Raw genomic sequence first — 23,110 nt, forward strand, 5'->3', positions numbered from 1 at the left:
TCCACTGACTGTCACCGGCTTTGGAGGCATAAAAAGATTTTCTGTCAACAGTTTGGGTAGATTCGGAAGCACAGCGTCTCAAAAACACACAAATTCAGAAAGTGAAAATGTGTGTTGGCCTCTCTGACAGGTTCAGGTCCCTCTACTTCCCTCTCAGCAGCCAAACATCTGCTCCTGAGTCTTGACAGTTCGAGTGAGCTCTCAGACGACTGACACAGGCTCGGTGGACCCACACTGAAATGACAGTTTAAAAACAAGGTTCGCTCCTCTAAGACAAAGTTTGCCCCTCTCGCGCACGGCAAAACAAGAGATCTCACGAAATGTTCCAGACAGCCGGGGAACAAAGGCAGAGGGAGGGAAGCCATGTAATATCCAGGGAGACTCTTGTGCGGTCTGAAGGAGGAGGCTACATCCTGACGGACATGAGAGGGAGGCTTAAAATCCCATTAGAGCCGATCAAAATTCAAAGGGAAGCATGCGTGGCCTGCCCTCAGCCTCTATTCCTGTCAGCACTGAGTAGATAGCCAGAGAGGAGCTAAATCGAGATGGTCTATTTTGGTGGGAGGAGAGTGAGGGGATGGAAAGAAAACAGCGGTGGATGGAGAAGGAGACGGAGGGGTTAGACATCAGGGAGTAAGAGAGAGGGGGTGAAAGAGACATAGACGAGAGGTAAGGAGGAGAGAACGGCCTCAAAGTTGTTTTCTTCTGTAGAGAGGCAGAGGCGTCCCGTAAATCTTTTGTGTCTCAAAAAAACTCCAGCGCATAGACACGTCTCTTTCTGAGGCGAGGGGAAGTGGACGTCAACAAGGAGTCTCTCCATGTGGACGCAGCAACACCGGCCTTTGTCCTTCAGCCCCGTTAATCGAATGAGGACGTTGTTAAAATGCAAGGGGTCTCGTTATTATGGGCTGCTTCAGCTCAGGCCCACACCCATTCACCGCCATACATAAAAACACACGTGTGAATGCACTTGCACGCCCCTGGGCTGGTTTCTATGCCACTGGTCAAACTGAATGAAACAAATTCTTATAAACCAACACAGTAGGACCAGTCAGCCATAATGGGGGGGTTTAACAAAAAACTACTCTGAAAAGATCCACAGGATACAAAATTTGTGTCTTTTCACTTTCTCCCAGCAGGAATGTGTGTGTGTGTGTGTGTCTGTCTGTGTGTGTGTGTATGAGAATGTGTGTGTATGTGTGTGTAAAAACGGCTGAGGACTAAACTAGCACAGCTCCTCCGCTCTGTCAAACCCAAATTTACAGTTTAGTCAGAGACGATCAGGCCCCGTCGCCTGCTCTCCCTCCGGTTCTTCTCAGATGTTTGCTCCTTTTTTCTCACATCCACTGAGACTAAAGAGATTAGTCGAGGGAGATGAAATGACTGCGGCTCTGCCAGCCACCGAGCAACCCCTTCCTGATTCAAGGACTTCCTCCCACCGCAGCCGTTCTCGCCGCTGCCATCGTCACTCTCTTTAATCACACTCAACTCCGCAGAGTCTCCTCCGCGCAATCCCTCGGCTAAAGAGCTGCGCTTTTAATTTAAAGACGAGGCCTTTGCTTGGGGAAAGTCAGGAAGGCCGGCCAATATTCGTCTACACAGAGCTAATTACATTTGACTTGACAGCCAGTCCCAAACATGCACTGATGCCCTTTAAAACGTTCATGTGTAAGCATTCGCACAGTGCAAGAGGAGTTCACACAAAACATTGGCACAATAATACAACCTTCCCCTGTGTATGAAACCGGGGGCTGCACAAAAAGCAAGTACAGTAGTAATTCTTTATGACTGAAAAACAAGGCCATGTAACTTTTAAAAGAAGAAACACTTCTTGATGATGAAAAGCTACATTAAGACAATTACATCTTTACTTGGTCTGGTATGGACTAAATTAGTACAAATACCAACTGCTGCTAGGTAGCACATTCTACTGTATAATGATGGACGAAACGTCTCCATTTCCTCCAAGTCCCACTCCCTCTTCCCGGAAATGAAGCCAAAGTATCAAACACTGCTATCTTGAACCTTTTCGCAGTAGCATTCAGGGTAAAGGAGTCACAGTAGCTATCACCATACACACTCTTGACCAATATTAGTCACTTTCAGCTGTTAACCGTGACATTTTGTTCCGTTTTACAGCATCAAATAACTGAAATGTCCACTTTAGCATACACCAGAGTGACAAGAACTACCTAAAATAATAGAAACTATTTTGTTACAAACTAACATAGAGGAGGCAGGGTTTATAACTTATACTGCAGGCAGCCACAAGGTGGCGATGAAGACACTTTGGCTTCACCTTAGGGGAGCAGATCATGTCGTGCGTCCAGACCTGAGCGTGGATCAGTCTTCTCACCTAAAATCCATCTGTTCATCCATCCATCCATCCATCCATCCATCCATCAATCAAGGTTTGTGGGTGACCAATCGAAACATTGAGTGAAATACGGTAGACCCTGGACCAGTTGACAACAGGGCTTTAAACCTCACCAAGAATGCATATCGGCATATTTCCTGAGCGGTTGAATGAAGTTAAGTCCTTTAAACCAGGAAGTCATGTCGAGGTCATTCGAAGAAAAGTAGCCGTAACAGAATGTAAAGTCTACCTCCTTTATTATATGCAGTCAATGCAAGTCACTTAAGAAAATCGTGGAATTATTTGCGATTTTTGCATCGCCCACAGTGCTCAGCGTTGAACAAAAGAAAGATACTCTTTAATGTAAAGCTCCAGCTGCGAAATGACATGACACGACAACAAACCCGAGCCCGAGTCATCCACCGGTCAGTGTAATAACAGAGGGCTATAAATAGGAACTTCTCTCTAGTCACTGTCAGCACAGATTACATGAAAGTCCCGGCAAATTAATAAATCAGAGCTAGTTTTTTTTATAGGTCCATGTTTCCATATATATGCCACTGGGGACTCTATAAAGCAGCATTAGTCTTTTAAAATTAAAGATGTTCTATACATGTCCTATATATAGGCTGAGAGCTACGACGTTAATACACTCACTCATTCATTATTAATCCAGAGCTTTCTTTGGAACCCCCAGGGAACTTTATTCACAGAGATACACAATCCCAACAACACGGCATGTCCAAGAAGCAACGATGAGCCCTCTGTACATCGTATACAGACAGTAGCTGCTGGTACAAATAAATGATTTTTTCCCTTGTAGTAATTAAAAGCCTCTTCATTGCCTGCCTCTACCTGCTTGGGTTTTTTTACGCCCCACCTCAGCCTGCAGTGTTATCACCCGGACGCTCAAGTTTACAACCTTATTGATTTGTCAGTTTGGGAATCACCATCTGCCCATTCACCCGGATACACACACACAATCCAGCTCTGCTCTATAAACTTTCTAAAGATGGGTTTAGTTTGCCTGAGAGATCTGGGGGTTCCTCTGATTTGAAATGCACACAGTGTAACAGTTAAAGCAACAAAGGCAGCCACCTAAACACAAACAGTGTTTCACGCCGTACCAGCCAAAACAGGAGTGGGAGTCCTAAGTGCAGGATTCCCCCCCCCTAAGGAGGTCTGAATTCAGCACGTCGGAACTCATGCATGTTTCAGGAGGATAAATGCACATTATGGCTTTTTAGTGGCTCTTGAAAAAAAATCACACATTTCTCTCCTCAGCCGCAGATAAGAGCCTTGTCGTGTGTGTGTGTGTGTGTGTGTGAGTCGAGCTCCTCCTGTGTGTCTCTCTCAAGATTACAGAACCAACCCCGCTGTGCGGTCGGCTCCGTGTCCTCCCTTCTGCAGGAAAACACTAGTCTGCTGGGACGGTACATTGGAAAAATAATAACACCCATGGAAGTACCACTGACACAGCTTTATGTGTGTGGGGAAGAGAGGGGGGGTGCTAACTATGATATGACACCAGAGTGAAAGTGAGGAAACTGAAGCTGGTCGGTGCGAATATATTCTAAAAAAGTATCAGGTCACCAGAGTTTTATCAAAAGGCAGCGAAAGCGAAGACACACACTGGGTCCTTCATCTCTTACTAACACATTAAGAAAGAGGCAGAGTAGTCTTTAATCAAGGAAGACCCACAATCCACCTCTCTCTTATTGTTTTTTTTCCTTTCTGAAAAATTCATCTGTGCATCCCGTTCCCACGTCAACAGTGCTGATCTGTTATCCATGACAGCACTGCACTTTTTGTGTTATTGTAAATGCAGTTTTTCATCATGGAACAATCATTGTGCGCGTGTGTGTGTTTGTGTGTGTGTGTGGTGTGTACTTGTTTTCATCTCACCCTGATTCTCCTCATGGCCGCCACAATTTCCATCCGACTGTTGGGCCTGGGCACGTCGAGGCTTCCCACGTACTGTGGTAAACAATCAGAAACACAGCGGTTGAGCGAGTATCCCTCCATCATCACATTTGACAATTTGAAGGATATCATGAATTAAATGACACAAACACTTAAAGTGCTTAAATCGCTAAAAGATCCACTACATAAACAGAGGCTCCCTGTCAAAGAGTTAATAAGGTTACAGCAAAATTAAGGATCATTCACAAAGGTTTGTCTTGAGACAACTAAAGAGGAAATAGCTGTTTACAACACAAGTTGATGCTCACTCTATATATTGTTTATATGTCCATGTAGATCATTTAAATTTCAATTATTATTCCCTGAATCCCTATTTAACATGTCTAAGATGCAATTACACAATTAATAATTATCGCTATGTAATTTTCATCAATAGTAATATAACAGAAATATATCAATATATAGCTTATGAACTATGTAAACACAGTGAAGAGGTATAACACATCATTGATTAACCTCAGATGTTTTGCTGTTCAAGGTTCATCAAGGAATTGTTTATTTTTTGTGCGTATAATCAATATTTAATATGAATATATAAATATTGGCCTAATCGCCCTACGAACATAACAGTCAGACAAACTGAACAAACTAAACTTTAATTCTTGAAATAGGGTATCCAGTGCTGATCAATGTGAAACAAGCAAAGTCTTATTAATAAGCAATTTGTAAGTTGTGTCTTTATGTGAAAGTTGCTATATGTGTTTGAGTGGCTGTATTCTTCTTAGTGTGAAGTATTAGGAAGTAGTTTAGTCCATTGATCAATAACACAAAGCTAGTAAGGAGTACTGAGACAAAGGATGAGGATGGAGGATGCAAGCAGCAGCTTGTTAGTGAACTTTAGACTCAGGATAGAGTTAGAGCCGGATGTGTGCGGATCAGAGCTGAAATATTCTGATGATCGATGAACAGTCTGTGTACAAGCTAAACTTTCTCTGGTTCCATTTCAATGCACTACTACAAAAATTTATTATTATAGGCCAATTCCTATTTATAATAGGAAATGTAAAAAGCAACTTTTCTTGAATTGCTTTCACGATCTGTCATAAAGTCTTTTCACATTTCATGCAAAGCCCTTTGAATTGCCTTGTTGTTGAAATGTGCAAATACACTCCCATCCAACTTCTTCTCACAGCAGCTTTAGAAAACCTACACATCAACTCAGGTCAGTCCATTTCTCAGCATCATGCACATGTTGTCATCTCACCTCACATGTGTTGCACATGCATTTTTTCTTTGTTTGCCAAACAAACTACAGCCCTGTGTTGCAGCCCATGTGTGTGGCCATGCGTTCAAACTTCATGATGAACCTGGAGCCCGAGGGCGACCAGTGCACCTGCTGCTGCGCTGCAACGCGACACACCACAAACCTGCACAACACACGCACAAACACACACACACACACACACAGTTCAAACAGTGCAGGCTCGCCTCACCTTGGCTTGGAAGGAGATCCCGTGTTGATACGCCTCCTCGTTGTGCAGCGGAAGCCTCGAGTCCGCCACATCGTCCACCAGGTTGTACCTGTTCCTCCGCGCAGGCATCGCGGGCTCAGACTCTAACAGACACTTGTCTCAACAAGTAAACACGGAGAAGACGCCACGATCACACGTGTGTGTGTGTGTGTCTGTGTGTGTTTGTCTGTATGTGTGTGTGCGATCCAGCAGTGGTCTCCCGGTGGGGACGAGGTGCATTGTTGTCGCTGAGCCTCAGAGGTCCCGTCCTCAGCGGGGACACGTTTGTCCGCTTCTCTCCTCAAACAGTCAGTGAAAAGCAGCAACGTGGAGGATCCGTGTGTCCGAAGCTACAAAGAGAGAAACCCAGTGTTTGTCCTCCTGCTTTGCTCTTTTGATCTTGATTTATATTCATAATTTTTGAATCCAGTCCTGTTGGTGGCAACGCTGCACCCTGCTCTCTCGCTCTCCCTCTCCGTCTCTCTCTTCCCCCCTCTCTCTCTACCTCCCTCTCTCTCTCCTCAGAGCACAGAGCAACTACCTCATTGGAGCAAAGTTCCCAGGAATGATGCAACCCGGAGCTGGGAGGAGAGCCAACACACACACACACACACACAGAAACACGCACACGTATACACACGCACACAGTGGAGCGGGAAACCTGACACACTTAATCCTGGTAACCCAAGGTGCATCATTTGTGAGGAAGAAATTAAGACTCTTCAATCCACAGAAATATATTTCCTCATTTAAAGCAACAGATGATGAAACAATACATTTTTGACCAAAATCCTCCAAAGTTGTTTAATTTCTTTAGTTAGTTGAGTTGGTATAAGTTATCACGTTAGCTGCTTTCAGACATGCACTAAACTCTTCGGCGCAAATGCCCCAGGTTGGTTTCTCCAGCCAGAGAATGTCCGTATGAGTGATGAGTGATCAAAGCAGGAGATCTTCCACAGGATTAATATTTCATTTCTTTTTTTTTTTGTATATATACGATTTATTTGTAGAAAGAAAATTACGAAAAGCAAACAAAACACAACAACAACAACTGGCTGTTAAATGCTTGCAATGGCAGATAATATTGTATTCACATGTGCTTATGCTCATTCGTATTAACCCACCTTCTCTGACCTTCAACACAAGCACATCCACTTGCATGAATTGAGCATGTAAAGACTACAAATAAGGAAACAAAAACATATACATAACAATAAATAATAATACAATAGGGAATAAAAAAAAAAATTCTAACAATAACAGACAAACTACTGACAAAATAAGAATACAAATATCACAGGATGGAAAAAGCGGTGCCATACACAAAAAAGACAGAGACAAAAATGCAGAGACAGCTGTTGGTGATGAGGGCGTTGATGTGTTGTAAACAAAAAACAGGTTATCTCCACAGCTGGTTTGTTTGTACTCTGTGTCCTGCTGGTCGCCCCCCCCACACACACACACACAAACACACCTGAACTCACTGCGTTGTTCATGTGTGACCATGAAAGTGAGTTTGATGCTTCACTGACTTGGAATAGGGAGAGCATTTCCTCTGACCCATAGGCCCAGCATGTTCAAGAGTAATGTTTAAAAACCAAAGTTTAACCCCGTTATTCAGAGGAAACTTTAAAAGAGTTTGGTGTATTTATCACAGAATCTGCTCCTCTGATTCAGGAAGCTGGGGATCATGGGTTATATCCAGAGTTCAGTTGTTTTTCAGACATATATAAGGTTTCAGATCAGTGGGACAACACAGTCAGAGCTCCAGTCAACACACTGATAATCACCCCTTGTGGCTGTAGAGGGCGCTGTTGCTCAGTTAAAGATACATAGTGTTGCTTTAAGGCCCTTTAAGTTTTACATTGTCACACACACAAACACACGTGGTTACTTTTCAGAATATGATTTTATATACACCACATGTGATCAATTACTGTGAAAAAAATCTCCATTATTGATGATGATAGAAATACAAACCTAATGTTTTGATGACTATTGATATAATATGATTAGATAAGTACACCCGCATAATGAGTACTTTTTAGATTTAGTTTTTTATGAAATGCTATGATATGCTATGAAAGTAATTTTCAAAGGCAGGATCTTTATGTGTTATTGAGTGTTTTTATTTGATGGTATTACTATTTTGATTAAAGTAAATTATCTGAGTCCCTCTTATAGCATTGTCTACCTTCAAAAAATGGATGAATATGCAGACGCGTCATATAACATTACCTGATTGAAACAACGTACTTTTCATCTTGTCATTTATTATTGCTTCGTTCTCTGTAGACCATGAGCCTCTGTTGTTTGCTCTTCATCATTGTATTCCAGAGTCAGGCTGTCATTCAAATAGATCAAATTCATCACACAAGTCGAGTTTTGATTGTCAGCCTTTATCAAGCCCTCACCTCCTGCCACTGCAGTTGATGATATTAACATTAAATGTGTAATAAACCTTCCGTGGAGCATCACAGGTGGATTTCCCATGAAAAGAGAGTCCACTCTTGGTAATAATACTGGAAGTAATAATTCATTACATAATTTGCTAAATGCTAGGTTAAATACTTAATTAAAAAAAAGGGTATATGACTGAATTTATGTCAGAGTGCCCTCTGTTGGTTGTTTGCTATCCTGCAGTTAAAAAAACATTTTTCTTGATTATGTTTCTGGGTTGTGTTTTAAAATAATTGTCTGTGTGTGTGTGTGTTAATAGAGCGCTGTCACAACTAAATCCCACTAATCTACTGGCAAGATATTAAAATATGTTAATAGGTGAGAGAGAAATTATTCCAGTCTACACTTGGGAGAGATAATGCTGAGATAATACAGATTTAATTAAATGTGGTCATAATTAATCTGATTCACAATTAAACATGCATAACTACCATAAAGACTTGTAAAATAACCTTTAACGTAACCTTAACACATCATCCACGTGAGGTCACAGGCATCGGATAAAAAGTGTCAAACTTTATCTTAAAGCTCCTTTAACTTTGGTTCATGGTTTGTTGTATTTCTATTCACTGATGTGCTATTTCCCTCTACAGACGTGATTAATGACGCCGGACAGTCGTGGAAGACATGACTAATGATAAGAGACCGGGCGCCATTTTTTCTATTAGCAGTGACATTTCCAATCAGGCTGTATCAGTATTATGTCACATTCACCTCTTGTGCTATGGTTCACAGCTGCTGCAAAACAAACCCACAGAAAGGCCCCTGCGACCTGTGATGAGTCGGAGTTCATTAGCGTTTAAAGAAACTAAATGGAGACAGAGTGAGAACACCTGAAGTGTCCTACAGGTGGAGTCTGGGGGAGTATGCAGGGACACATGGATAATTAGACGAGAGAGCGAGATGGTGGAGGGGCCTGATTGGTCGCATGTTACGGACATCAATCAACTTTCAAAAATGTCCTTTGCAAGTTGAGTGTCTCTTCATGCCATAGTGAATCTTAAGGGTAAAAATAAATAAAGAATTAACCACACTTAAGATCTAAAGGCTCTGCACAAACAACTTAATGAAAGGATTTCATACATTTTGAGGAATGGAAAACTTAAGATGGCCTGGATTTTTGTGATGAGATGATTTTTTAAGCAGAGTTCTTCATGACCTGAAATCCTTTTTCAGCTGTTGTTCTGAAAAAGAATGTCATTATTAAGATAACGATGGCCCGCAGACTTAAATGTGACATTACTGTCTGTTGTTTGGTTTGGTCCTGATAATGTGTGACATTCTAGTATATGCATAGTTTTCCTCTATGACACACAATGTTTATCAGTGTGTGCAATAGCTTATCCTGTAATTTAGGTTCTGATAAATAATAAATACTGCACTGCGGTTGTTTGCCTCCCAAAACCACTGCAGTTTCTCTGTACATTATATTTTTTCCAGACTCATAAAAGGTCAATGTGACCGTTCTCTTTAACCACTGAAATGTCATCACCATATCTTTTAGTACAAGTGACACATGACCAAAGGTTGAAGAAATTCACTCAAGGGGGTCTTGAGACATCACATTCCGGAGGCCAATAACTGTGTTGTGAGGTCACCCTGACCTTTGGCTTCCAGAATAAAATCAGTTAATCCTTGAGTCCAATTGAACGTTCTTAAGGTATTGCGTTCACGAGATCGGGATGGATGGACGGACGGACGGGCCGTCACACAAACCCAAAACATAGTGCCTTCAGCCACTGGTTGTCCCAAGGTCAGAAAAATAGGCAAAATAAAGAAGTTAAATAAAAAATAAAAAGCCAACAACATAGCAGTAGTAGGAAGTTTTTTTTAATTCATTAATTCATTACAGGATGAGGATTCACATCAGAACACACTTTATACACAACCCTTACATCAGAGGACACACAATACAATTCAAAACGGACAGGTGGGTGGACAGCTTTGGACAATGAGAGCAGTGTTTTTACCTCCTATAAGAGCGAATGTGTGTAGTGTCAGACTGTAGCATATCGCTGGTGTGTACTTGGTGTTTAACCTCTTGTGAGCATGAACATTTAAAATGCTTTAACATTAGCTCCTGTAGGGTGATAAGTCACACTAGTTATCATATATCTATGATCATACACCACTTTTTTAACTGTATCTTTACGCTATTCATTGTCAAAGTATGTCACCTGAGAGCTGGTGGTGATGTGCGAGCGATCCACCGAGTCACTGACCGGCCAGTAACAAGATATGAGCAGGAGACAGCTGTAAGAGGTTTGTGTCAACACTTATTCCTTGTTACCAGCAATACAACAGAGGCACGGCCAAAAAACAACACGAACACAACCTCAATATTTGTCGGCCATTGTGGTACTCATTTGAATGACAAAACAAGCTGTGGCTGTGAGGATTGGGTGGGATACACACCAATTAGTCCCTTAATCAACTCACTACCCCTCATTCAAATTTAATGGTCGGTTAATGCACTAATTAAGACTCATAACAAAACACAAACAATATTCAGGAATTGTAAAGAAAAGAAAAGCACGACACCTTTTTAAGAAGCCAATAAAATAAGCGCACTTTCCATTTTTCCGGTGCAAAACATGCCACAAAATCTGCAGCCACATCCTGGCTACCGGCTGCTCCGACATGAGCAACCGCTCGTAAACAAGGACCCATGCACTGAAAGCTCTAAATGAAATTCCCTCTTTTCAATGCTACCAAAGATTTGTTGCTTTAACTGAGCTTATACCAAAGGGGGGAAATAAACGTATGAAAGCACAAAATAAAACTAAACTTTCAACTTTCTGTGTCTTTGGGTTTACCAGATACATTCCCTGATGTTCGAAACATCCCTAATGCCCTTATATGTTCATAAATAATTTGAAGCTGCAGTTCAGAGTTGTATGTGTGCAGGGGGTGTAACACTATAACACCAAACTCACTCAGTTTGTATCTAAACTTCAGACTTGCCATTTCTGAGATGCAACTCTCAGGCACATAGTGGAGTCTGATGAGTAATTCCGAAGATGTTTAAGGAACTGTTTTTTCAATGAAAGTGAATTTTACTCTACAATTGTTTCTAGCCTATATCCAGCTCTGAGTGTCTGTGTTTTCGTGTGATTCGTATTTATAAAGCTCAGAGGAAAGATCGTTAAATCTATTATTTCGCTATGATTTTGTTGTCTAAAAATGTTAAAAAACAAGACATTGATTTCAACCAAACTGGTGAAAAAGTATTTTTCACATTATTCAGAGATTCAAGAAAAATAGACTTGGACGCTATTTCTACTGGCTGAATAGTATGTGTTAAGATAGGTTTAAAAATACTACAATCCAAAATGGAAGCAGATCCTTTCTAATAGTAGTCTTCATCAGGACCTCAACTCACTTTTAATATAAAAACAGTTTCTCTTCTATCAGGTCATTTTCCACCAAAGGTACATTCCCCTGGGACCATGAACCTTATAAGGATCTCAGGGTCTAACTCTGCTTTTCAGGAGCTGGGGACAAAGGGCAATTCACACCAACCTTGTTTGCTCCCGACTTTAAGACTTTTTTAGTTTAGCCTGAACCAAAATAACAGGTGTGAGACGTACCTTGGACCATGGATCTGGCCCAACAGACCATAATTTAGTCAGACAAAAAGAGGCGGTCCCGCTCCTCAAACTGAACCATGGCTCAGATCACGTGTTTACAGTTTTCTGGGATAGTTTGGACTTTCGGACCAATTGCAGGAAGTTGAGACACCATTAAGCAATCGGAGATAAGAAAGAAGCAGAGGCGGTTCACAGGTTTACGTAAAGTTTTCGCCTCAGACATCGTAATACTTGAGTGACGAGTAATGCACCTGAAGTTTGTGATGCTGGTAGTGAAACCATAATGCCATTACATTAGCAATGAATTAACCAAATGAACCAGTTCATTCATTCTCAGAATTCAAACAGCGAGACTACAACCTGCTGAACAGACAACACCCTGACTCCAGGCCCATCTACTAACGCATCAATGTGAAGTGAAGGTGATGACAGAAAGTACTTATGCCATACAAAAGTCTTTAGCCATAAATTGCAATGCCAAATCAGACCTAACTGGATCAACTGTAAACGATGTAACAAAGAAATTAACCACGGTTTTGTCTTTCAGGTTTGAAAGTCCCCTAAAAGTAGTTGCTGTACAATAGTACCAGGCATAAAAATACGCAGTTATGATAAGACATACATTAAACGCAGATGGCCCAGTTTGCTGGAAACCCCCACGGTCCCCTACTCTTTGCGATGATAACAATGTTAGACAAGCTGGTATCAACATTTGGGTTGTGCTGCCAAAAACATCTGGGGATTTTTGACTTATCTTTACCCACTTTACATCTCAGACAACTCTGAATCACAGCCTCAAAGTCATAGTGAACAACCTGAAGTCAAATATGTACATTTTACAATCACATTAATTACTATTCAGATTTCCTAAAAGGCTCTTGGGCTACAAAGAAGTTACGCACATGTTTCCTGAAAAGAGGGTTCACAAACAACAGCAGCAACAAAGGGACAAAGTAATATATAAATAAAACCCATATGCGGGAATAAAAACATGAAAACAAAACTTTACATTTTAAGAGATTTGCACACCAGGTACCAAATAATGGACTGAATCCAACATCAACTTATTAGGTCCAGATAAAAAGAAGGTAGCAATTTAAAGGGATTATATAAACTAAATACCTTTGTTATGTAGTGACAGAAGTGATAGTGGGGGAGGGAGGAAGAATGGAGGGCAGGATCTGAAGAAAGTAGAGGGGGAGGTTGGGAAGGTAGACGCCTCACTGTGGAGCACCGTTTTCCGTCCCTGCCATCCTCTCTTCGTCGCCCTGTTTCTGATGCTGAAGTCTGGCATAAGACACTGCATCTCCCCTGAGAGAGAGAGAAAGAGAGAAAGAGAGAAAGAAAGAAGGAAAGGGAGGGAGGGCAGGATGCGAGAGAAGGATGGTAATAGGAAGTTATGAATGAGAGGTGAGCGCAAACAAAGGGAAAGCAGGAATGACAGGACAATGTTAATCGTACGGGTATAACACCGCTAACCTTGTCAAAAGTTAATTTGCATGAATAAGGAGGCTCATTAGAATTGTTACAACTTTCATGGACACAATACAAATCTTATTAGCTGATTTCAGTGAAGCATGATGCATTTTAATTAGGGAGTCTGTTATAATATCAAAATTTAGAAGAGCGTTTTATGGATGAGACATTAAGTAATATGAGTAATTTCAAAATGAACAGTTTATATTCAAAAGGATAGTGTTAATAAATTATATGAAACATCTGAGTTCTTTGATACACATCATCACAAACTATTAGCCACTACCAGGACGCTTACTTTTTGCCTAAAGATGCGAGGCCGTACAGAACTCCTGTAGCAAAGGCGATGGCGTTCCCAAACAAGGTTGTCATGGAGAACTTCAACACTACGGGAAACAGAGCCATCCTGAAAACAGGCAACCGAGGGGACCACGCCATGGGAACAAAAACAATAATGAGTAAATCATATCAAGTATGTGCTGTAGATAAAAACCACTGCATTCTCTGTGCGGGATTTCCCCCCCTTTTTCTAAAGAACAGATTTTTGTAAAACGCTCCAATAGCCCATGATTGTACTTATATTTGACCTGCTTGTGCTCAGACTGTGTGCTTGCACTCAATGTATTTTGTTGCGGGGACAGGTTTCCTGCGCTTCAACTTCAGCTCTCATGCTCATGTTAAATCTGTGTGCACACACGAAATGTCGGCTCTTCGATTTCTCTTATCTGTGCTTGGTTTTGTGTGCAACAAGTTGGTCAAAGCAAATCGAAGCACAAGCCGGGAATATTTGAGTGCAAGCACAAGGTTGAGCGTGACAGCATTAAGAAATCGGTCCTGCTCTAAAACAGAGAGATAACAGTCTTTAATAAAGATAAGTAAAAAAAAAAACATAATTCCCAAAATGTCCAACAGCTTATGCAATATTAGGCACTGACGGAAACTTGAATTCTAAAAATTGTACAGTTCATATTGTACAGTAGAGTCTCCAGGGATATAAACCAAGTGCAATGGATATTTGTTCTCACCCGCAGTAGAAGAGGGCTTTCTGCCACGGTTTGAGTTTGTCTGCACGAGCTGCTATTGCATTAGCAAACTCTATGAACTGGCAGCAGAATGGCACTTCACACAGGAACAGCACAAAAGCGTTCAACCTAGAGAGAGGAGGAGAGGACATGAGGAGTCATCCTGTGCACTTTCATCTCAAACACGGCACAGCTCAGGCTCAAACGATGGCGGTCAGGAGTTTAATCACAGTAGAGGAGCAGAGAAAGACCATTATACTGTTAGTGTCATAATTCAAGGTAACCTCTTGGATTGTAGAATGCACATTCATGTTTGCTGTCAAAGAGAACCACATACAAAGTTCCTACTGGGGGTTGTTTTGTGAAATTAGCGCTGAAACTAACGATCATTTCTGAGAAATTGAAACAAGGTGGTGGGTTAACAAAGTAGGTTTTTGATCAACATATTGTTTCAGCTCTAAAAAATGTTTAAGTTTTACTCTAGTTTGATCTGGTGTGAAGAATAAACCTGGAAAAATGTCTGGATTGTCATTTTAATTTATCAAACGTTTAAATGTTTCGCAAATACACAACTCACTGCAACCTGTATCAAAACATGTTCACACCGAGAAGTTGTCTATGACTGTCACTTGAGCAGTGACGTAGGTGTGGCTGCATGGCAACATGCAACATGAGACTACTGTTTACTATTAATGTAAGATAATAGTGTAGATACTAATAAATAAATGATCTAATTTAAATAAATGATCTAGATCTTTAAAAAGTGTGTAGTACAAAACTGGAATTCACTTTTCCGTAACTATATTCTTAAAGAAACAGGGTCTTTATTGTAAATGAATAAACAAAAACATAATTCACTAAATATATATATATATTTATATATAATATGTTGACTTACACCATCCACACTCCAGCAGCAATGTTCAACGGGTTCACGGTGACGCAGTTCCACACTCCTGCGACGGCACAGGCTGCATGATTTGGACAAAACAAAAGACAAAGCAAAAGATATGAGACACACTAGCACCGTACACACTGAAATTTCCCTCTAGGTTTAATAAAGTACTATCTCTCACTCCCTGTCTGTCTACATTACATTGATGAAAAATCTAACAGGACAGAATAGATATTATGGATGTGGCTGCTACGTGACATGGTTCAATCACTTCTATTCTGAAAACTGTGATAATAAAACACTAACGTTTCATGTAGAATATATGCTTTGAGTGATTGGTGTGTTAATGCCTGTAAACTATAACCAAAAATGAGGAACATGTGGTTTTTTTCTACATTTGAATGTAAAGTAGGCATCTATACATTATCACTGTCTTCACACTTTGGTTTAACATTGCCTTACAGAAAATCACTTTGAAACCACCTGAAAAAAATTGACAAAATAAGCTAATACATCACTGATATCTTGATTTATAAGCTGTAATGAAATATGCTCTGACAGGAAATGAATCACCCACATCAAATCTGACACAAATTACCATCAAGATAATTAGTTTCACATAAGATTCTGCTGATGATAAGTCATCAGGGTGCTTTCAACATAGGCATTTATAGAATTTGGAGTTCTGGAGTGTTACTATGATTAACAGTCCATAAAGCAACAAGTGTCAAATATAAACGTTAGTATCTAAGAGTCAAACCATACTGTACTACTGAAACCCCACAGGGAGAATGAAAGGTAAATGAGCCCGATGTGTGTATGAACTGTCACAGTGTCACAAACAGTGGAACAACTACATTGCAAATCCGGCTCCTTTAGACCATCCAGCCTCCTCAATAATACAGAGCCCATTGAATATGCAGTCCCCCGGGTGGTTAACATGATACAGGCTCTGGTGTCACTGTGAAGGGGAGACGGATGGGAGGGGGGAGGCAGGAGGGTGGCAACGCTGCTTAAGCAGTCAAAGTACCTGCTGAGGACACGGTGTGTGCAGATCACCCTGTTAATCCAGGAATGACTAGCTGTTATGGTGACACACACACACACACACACACACACACACACACACACACACACACACACACACACACACACACACACACACACACACACACACACACACACACACACACACACACACACACACACACACACACACACACACACACACACACACACACACACACACACACACACACACACACACACACACACAGGGCTGGGTGGTGGCTGCTGCAGTGATTGGGACAATGGGCTGGAACAAAGCTTTTGTGGAGCATCACTGAGCAGAGGAAATGCAGCATGTACACAATAAATAACAAGATTTTCCAAAACAGCAATCTGATCCTGATCTGTCCCGTTTATGATCTGACTCTTATTCTGACATCAGGGCTGAACAGTCAACACAGTGCACAGTGAGAGGTGTTCAGACAGGAGAGGAAAGGCACTGGCAGGTCCCAGAAAACAGCACCAAATAAGCCTGTATCATAGGAATCTGGTACACATCACATTCAATACTTGCCCTCACTGCACATATATGGCACACACACCGTTTACGCTCCTCATATGACTGAATGAGTGGACTTTCCGAGGTACTTACAGATTCCTCCCAGAACCCCAGCTATTTTACACAGCCACCGGTACCACCACGTCATGCCGTCATCGTCCGGGGCGGCTTGCGTGGCCGCTGCGGCCGTTCCGGAGCTCATTGTGCTTGTTTGGCTAAAGCTACACACAGAGCCAGTGTTTACAGATGTCAGCTAACAATGGCTAAGCTGAAGTTAGCTAGCCCGAAACTAAATGCTAACTCGCTAGAAACAAAGTGTCGACACTCGCCTTCGGTGATATCTTTTCACTTTTAAGAAGTTGTTTTTATCAAATATAAAGTCTTTCCTTTCGTCTGCTGCAGTTGGGTCCGGCTGCCCGATGCTTCGCCCGCGTCAATCAGCCTCAGCTAACCAGCTAGCTAATGCTAACAGCACCGCCACCGGCTGCCGCTAGGAGCAGATGTCAGCCAGCATCCGTCCTTCAATCGTAAAGAAAGTAAACACATGGACTAAAACTCTTTTATTTTAAGGTTAAAACTATAAAACTTCCGGTCGCTTTTTTGAGTTCAAGCTTTTTTTTTTATTGAGACACTATGGTCTATGATTTTAAACAATCACAGTGCCGCTCTCCTCCCCTGCTGCTCATTGGGCAGTGCATTGTGGGAGGGAGTTCCTGCGCGTCAGTGTTTGTTTACATCTGCAGCTGTGTGTGTGTGTGTGTGTGTCTCATCTCATCTCATTTTCATCCGCTTATCCGGGGTCGGGTCGCGGGGGGAGCAGCTCAAGCAGGGGGCCCCAGACTTCCCTTTCCCGGGCCACATTGACCAACTCTGACGGGGGGATCCCGAGGCGTTCCCAGGCCAGTGTTGAGATATAATCTCTCCACCTAGTCCTGGGTCTTCCCCGAGGTCTCCTCCCCACTGGACGTGCCTGAAACACCTCCCAAGGAAGGCGCCCAGTGGGCATCCTTACCAGATGCCCGAACCACCTCAGCTGACTCCTTTCTAAGTGAAGGAGCAGCGGCTCTACTCCGAGTTCCTCACGGATGGCTGAGCTTCTCACCCTATCCCTAAGGGAGACGCCAGCCACCCTTCTGAGAAAACTCATCTCGGCCGCTTGTACCCGTGATCTCGTCCTTTCGGTCATGTGTGTCGTCCCAATTAAAACAGAGAAAAAGGATCATCCCTCAGAAACATGCACAACCTGCTACAGCTGTTTAAGAACATTTAAACTTACATGAAAGTTTCAAGTCAAATATCGTACAAGTCGATATGTATCTGATGTTTAATGATAGCTATATATTTGTAAAAAAGAAAAAAGAAAAAGGGTAAAAATGCAGCAGACAAAAGTTGGTTAAAAAATAATAAAACTTTTGAGTCTTTTCCCCTGTAACAACAATTATATTGAAGCGGAAAAAATAACTTCTGAGTACAATAAACTCATATCATACATATTACTGCTATTTATTCTATCTCCTTTTATACTGCATACTTCACTTCATCACAGTGAGTGTCCCTGCTCCTGAAACTTGGTAAACCTAATTTTATACTAAATTAAATTTTTCTATTTATCTCTCTTCAGCCTCATTTTTTGTATTAGATCCTGGCACACATTAATAATTTATCTCTTGTCTCAACGCAACATTAGGTATTTTTTCAGAATCCTCTTCCCTACATACCGAGCTGAAAAAAAATTCCTCTGTTTGCCCAGCTGCACCTGAGACATGTCCTATCAAGTATCTTGAAATGACATTCTCGATGATTTGATTGGCAAGAGCTACACGTTTTATATAAAATGCAAAACACTTTACTCATACAAATTAAGATTCTATATGTAACTTCTGGCTACCCTTTGTTTTAAGAATTTAATAAAACTTTATAAACGTTTGTATCGCTGTGAAGCAGATGTGATTCGTTCCCTCTAGTTATTAAGAAGAGTCTTTGATTGTTCCGAAAATATCTTCAGGGCTGTGTACGGTCATATTTAAGAACATTCTTTGTTTATTACCAGCTAACAGGTATTTCTTTTAAGGAGAAAAGATGACTCTGTGACTAGACTGTGATTTTGAATATATGAGAGGCACAAACCGGTGGCTGCTATCATGCACGTTATATAAAGCATTTATATCAAAAGCAGAACAAATTATGTATTTTTTTATTAAATATCCATCTTTAACACTCATTCACACTTTTATATACAACATATTCTTACTAAATCACTCACTTTATCCGTATCAGATCCTGAAAGGAAAAGTCATTAAGATGTTGTTGTTTTTCTTAAATGCCTGCTGCACTAACCTTGACTGTGACCTTTTTAGTTAAATGTAGCATAGGGACAAAAAGTAGGGACTAAGTCCAATCTGCAGATTGACGACTGTATCTGTGTTTAGGAGGTAGATCATCCCGACTGAGTCATCTCTGTCGTCTGATGATTGATAATAGTGAAAGCAGGCGTCTCATTCTGACAGCAGGGTGGACTGAAGTGGCCTCAGAGTCCTTCTGCTGAACCTCCTCTCCTCCATTATTGGCGCTGGTTTCCTCTTCCCTGTGGGCGTGTGGCACAGCATGTCGTCGACGGTCTGCTGAGTCACCTGACCGCCTTGTTCAAGCCGAGTCACTATCTTTTCCACTTCCCTCATGTGGGATCCGCCTTTACTCCGCAAGCGCAGCAAATCCACCTGAGACAGTCATAATGAGAGACTCCTTATGAGATGGGGTTTTTGCTTTTTAAATCTAGCTCTGTAGCTTGCACAAGATATTTTGAGTATCATTTCCTGATCATTCTGATCAGAAATCAAGTGAAAGAGCCTTGGGTTTTATACTATTCTGTTTAAATGACAAATTGTATAGGTTGTCAAAACTCAACCACCAGCATTCAAACACCAATTACTACACAATTATGTTTTGTCGGTATTTGTTAATTTGTTCAGAAGAATTACGCCAAAGCTATGTGGACGGATTACCACGAAACATGGTGAAACAATGTGGTATGGGTCCAGGGAGAACCTGAACCAATTTAGGTTTCCCCACTTTCGTTATCATTGTGTATTGCCACATTTTCATTGCTTTCTCAGATAATTCATGGATCTTGATGAGAGAAAATATCACACATGTGACTGAGTGTGTACAATTTGGAGCAGATCCAAATAAAAATCAGAATCTAGAGAATTAAAATGTGGTTTCATTAGGGGACTGTGTCGGGATACAGAGGTATGTGCCCTCTGAGTGGCTTTCGAGCTATTCATTATTTATTGCACCGTATCTTTTGCTTAAGCGCCATCGTTGTAGCATCTGTGTCATTGAGCAAACATTAAGGAGTTGAACTCACCACCTCCTGTGAAAATTCAGGCTTCTTGACAAAAGAAGGGCTTTTGGGTATCAAGGCTGCACACAGGGTGGAAATGGCACTTTTCACTGCTCCGGACATGGCTGATATCACAACCTAAAGCACAATAAGAAAACTTTAACAAATGAAACAAATTATTAGAATTATAAATGTAAAACACAACCATAGGATGCACTCTTACTTTCAAATTTTGACATAGTCTGCTATCTGTGCTCATGATTTGTGAATACAGTGACTGTGCCTTCTCAACGTCACTCTGGAAGAACAAAGAAAGAGAGAACAGATGAGTGAAGATAGTTAAATATAGTCACGTGGTTATGAATGTGGTAAAAGGTAAAAAAAAAGAGATGGAACTCACCTGCCTGACTGCTAATGCTACAGCAAAGCAGTAGGCATGTCTGGGGATGAAGTGTCCTTTGGTCTGTCCCTCCTCTATCAGAGACGTGCAGATTCTGTAGGACTCTGTAGTGTTCTGAGCAACATAAAGAATAACATCAGTCTACAGCAAACACATGATCCATACTAAAAATAAAATATCCCATTTATTGAAATTGTAGATAAAATAATTATAATGTTACCAGTTTATAGCAGGTGCCTGCTGCCAGTGTATGTGTGTCTTTGTTGAATGGTACGCCTTGGTTCCTCATGGTTCTTAATACCTCCAGAGCATCTGTGACAACATTACGAACATGAAATTATGAACATGTAGAAACAATTGTAGAAAAAACAATAGAAGGTTAAATTGTCACCTACTTTCATAAGAGCCTTTCGTAAACAACATGTCTATGGCGATGTTAAAGGACGTTGCATCGTTGAAAAACCCTTTCATGCTCTGTTGAGGTCAAGTTGGAGAAAATTTATATATTTATATATCAAATTCACACACAACTTAAAAATAAACACTTTGTGAATATCTAGTGTAGTGGCTGATATAATATATTACCTCATCTGTAAGTGCAGCAGCAGCCATGTCCTGCAGACCCAGTTCATAACACTGTCTAACGAAGAGCGGACCAAACTTAAACTCCCCATACGCCATGTTTCGGTTCTCTGTGTGATACCTTGTGAGAGAAAAACCAAGGCAAGGCAGGTTCATTCATGAGGCACATTTCACACATGGAGGTGGATTCAAGGAGCTGAGCAGGGAAGTTAAAATTCAAAGAGCACATGTCAGTTAATTAAAGGAGCTAAATAAAATAGATAAATGTGAGCAGAAGAGGACATAGAGATTAAAAAAAGATAGACAAATAAAAGAAGATATATTTGTATATTTAGCTTAAAGAGTAATATGTTAAAAGTCAAATAGAGAGAAAAACAATAAATAAAGGATCATCTGTATGGAATTAAGATACTTGACATGCTGACAGTCAAAGACACATTGGAGACATATTTTCAAAATCTCTTGCACAGCTTGTTTGTGTGTTACAAATCTTTCAATAAAAGGTTGTATTTACCTATAGATTGCATCTCTAGCTATCACCAAGTCATCCCCAGACTGGCACAGATGAAGGAGAAGCTTCAGCTCATCTTTCAGTATCAACTCGTTCCTTTGTAGCTTCTCACTGAACAGCTCAACATAATTTCCTTGAAACAAAAACTTGGTATTATGATATGAGACAATTGACAGCAGCTTAGAGCTGATGTCGGGAACTACTCTACCTTTGGATCCAGTGGCGAGGTGAGCCACGGCCAGCTTCTTTTCCTGAAAGTCCTGAAGCTTGATGACATCTTCTGACAACAGATGCCTCTTGGCTGCAGAGACAACAGTTTGTAAGATGTCAGTGGAAAAGTAAAACAAAGCAGCTGTGTTGTGCACTACTATAAATGAGGGTGGTACCATTTTTTAGTCAGGGTCATCACTGGCTAAACAACCATCATAAATAAACAAAAATCAAATCAATGTTAGAGAAGTTTCTCTCGTGACAGACCGTGATATCATAACTTGCTGGACAAGACCAGGTTAATGCCCAGGAGCCACAGAGCCCAAGTCTTATTTGATATCATTTTTGTCTACTGTGCAAAATGTGATTATGTTGCATTTGCAGAATAACATTATTTAATTTCTTGCTCTTGATTATTCTTCTTAGCCCTATAGGAGGTTTATGACCTTATATTTAGCCAAGTAGCTTAAACGTCCACAGATTTTACAAACATTACTATAAAGCAACAGAGCACATCCCATATCAACTGTAACAGCAGCCAGAGCCTGGTGCTCATCATCAATGTGACATTATTACACATTTAGTGTCAGGTTAGTTTACACTTGTGTAGGTTAATAACAACATGCTAACGTAGCTCGTCTCTGAGAGGGAACCAGTCACTTCTAATGGAAACCTGAGTGTCACACAGGACGAGCGATAGGAGCTTGAGTTGGTCTTTACCTCCTGAACATGTTTCCAACCATCCGGACGGTGAAACACGGAAGATTCCTCCTTTACCGGACTCGTGTGCTAACGACCGACAACATCTACCGAGTCCCCTCAGCGCCATACTGCCCCCGACTGCACCATTACGATGCAAAAAGGGGGTGTTTTTAGATATATTATAGAAGTTTAAAAGTCGAATTGGTGCCTAGAATAAGTGATCAAAGTTTTAAATGAACTTAAATCATACGAATATTTGTTTTAACAAGGACAGTCTTTTTAGATTGTGCTATTAAAGTCGTAATACCCGGTTTGTAGTTGATATCGTCCAACATGGCGGCCCCCGGTGGATCCTGCGCAGGATAAATCTTCTCAAATCTCAAAACTGAACACATTTCAGATTTATGACTTTTATCTTTCCACAGAATGATTTAGATCACGATTATCTCATGAATTGAATGTTTATCAAAGTTGTGTTAGACATATATTTATTGGGAAGTGCTTTATGTAATTAAATAAAGTCTAATCAACAAAGGTTGAAAATTATGTATGGTGCAGAATA

At 40.9% G+C, this 23,110-nt stretch overlaps 3 protein-coding genes across 4 annotated transcripts in view; all 3 read right to left on the bottom strand.

Moving 5' to 3' along the window:
• Positions 1–6,276, bottom strand: part of si:dkey-34e4.1 (carboxyl-terminal PDZ ligand of neuronal nitric oxide synthase protein) — a 53,747-nt gene extending 47,471 nt beyond the window's left edge. For both annotated transcript variants that reach the window (XR_009924736.1, XM_062413021.1), the window contains exons 1-2: positions 5,773–6,276; positions 4,262–4,333 (exon numbers count right to left, since the gene is read on the bottom strand). Coding sequence is in view for 1 of the 2 variants with exons in the window: in XM_062413021.1 (XP_062269005.1) it covers positions 4,262–4,333; positions 5,773–5,880 (180 nt within the window). In the remaining variant the exon portion in view is untranslated. The remainder of the gene's footprint in view (positions 1–4,261; positions 4,334–5,772) is intronic.
• A 3,788-nt stretch (positions 6,277–10,064) lies between these two features.
• Positions 10,065–17,421, bottom strand: cacfd1 (calcium channel flower domain containing 1). The gene is made up of 5 exons (XM_062412826.1): positions 16,894–17,421; positions 15,237–15,309; positions 14,342–14,467; positions 13,615–13,722; positions 10,065–13,151 (listed from the first exon to the last, which is right to left on the bottom strand). The coding sequence occupies exons 1-5, from the start codon at positions 17,000–17,002 to the stop codon at positions 13,061–13,063; spliced, it is 507 nt and encodes a 168-aa protein (XP_062268810.1). The 5' UTR covers positions 17,003–17,421; the 3' UTR covers positions 10,065–13,060.
• Positions 17,422–18,978: 1,557 nt separating this feature from the next.
• Positions 18,979–22,824, bottom strand: ptcd2 (pentatricopeptide repeat domain 2). Its single transcript, XM_062413491.1, has 10 exons — positions 22,567–22,824; positions 21,845–21,937; positions 21,640–21,769; positions 21,129–21,246; positions 20,939–21,017; positions 20,764–20,855; positions 20,544–20,657; positions 20,367–20,441; positions 20,168–20,281; positions 18,979–19,517 (listed from the first exon to the last, which is right to left on the bottom strand). Exons 1-10 carry the CDS (start codon positions 22,673–22,675, stop codon positions 19,296–19,298), a joined length of 1,146 nt encoding a protein of 381 aa, XP_062269475.1. The 5' UTR covers positions 22,676–22,824; the 3' UTR covers positions 18,979–19,295.
• Positions 22,825–23,110: the final 286 nt, after the last annotated feature.

This window comes from Platichthys flesus, chromosome 19, assembly GCF_949316205.1.
Source record: "Platichthys flesus chromosome 19, fPlaFle2.1, whole genome shotgun sequence".
Classification (NCBI taxonomy): Eukaryota; Metazoa; Chordata; class Actinopteri; order Pleuronectiformes; family Pleuronectidae; genus Platichthys; species Platichthys flesus.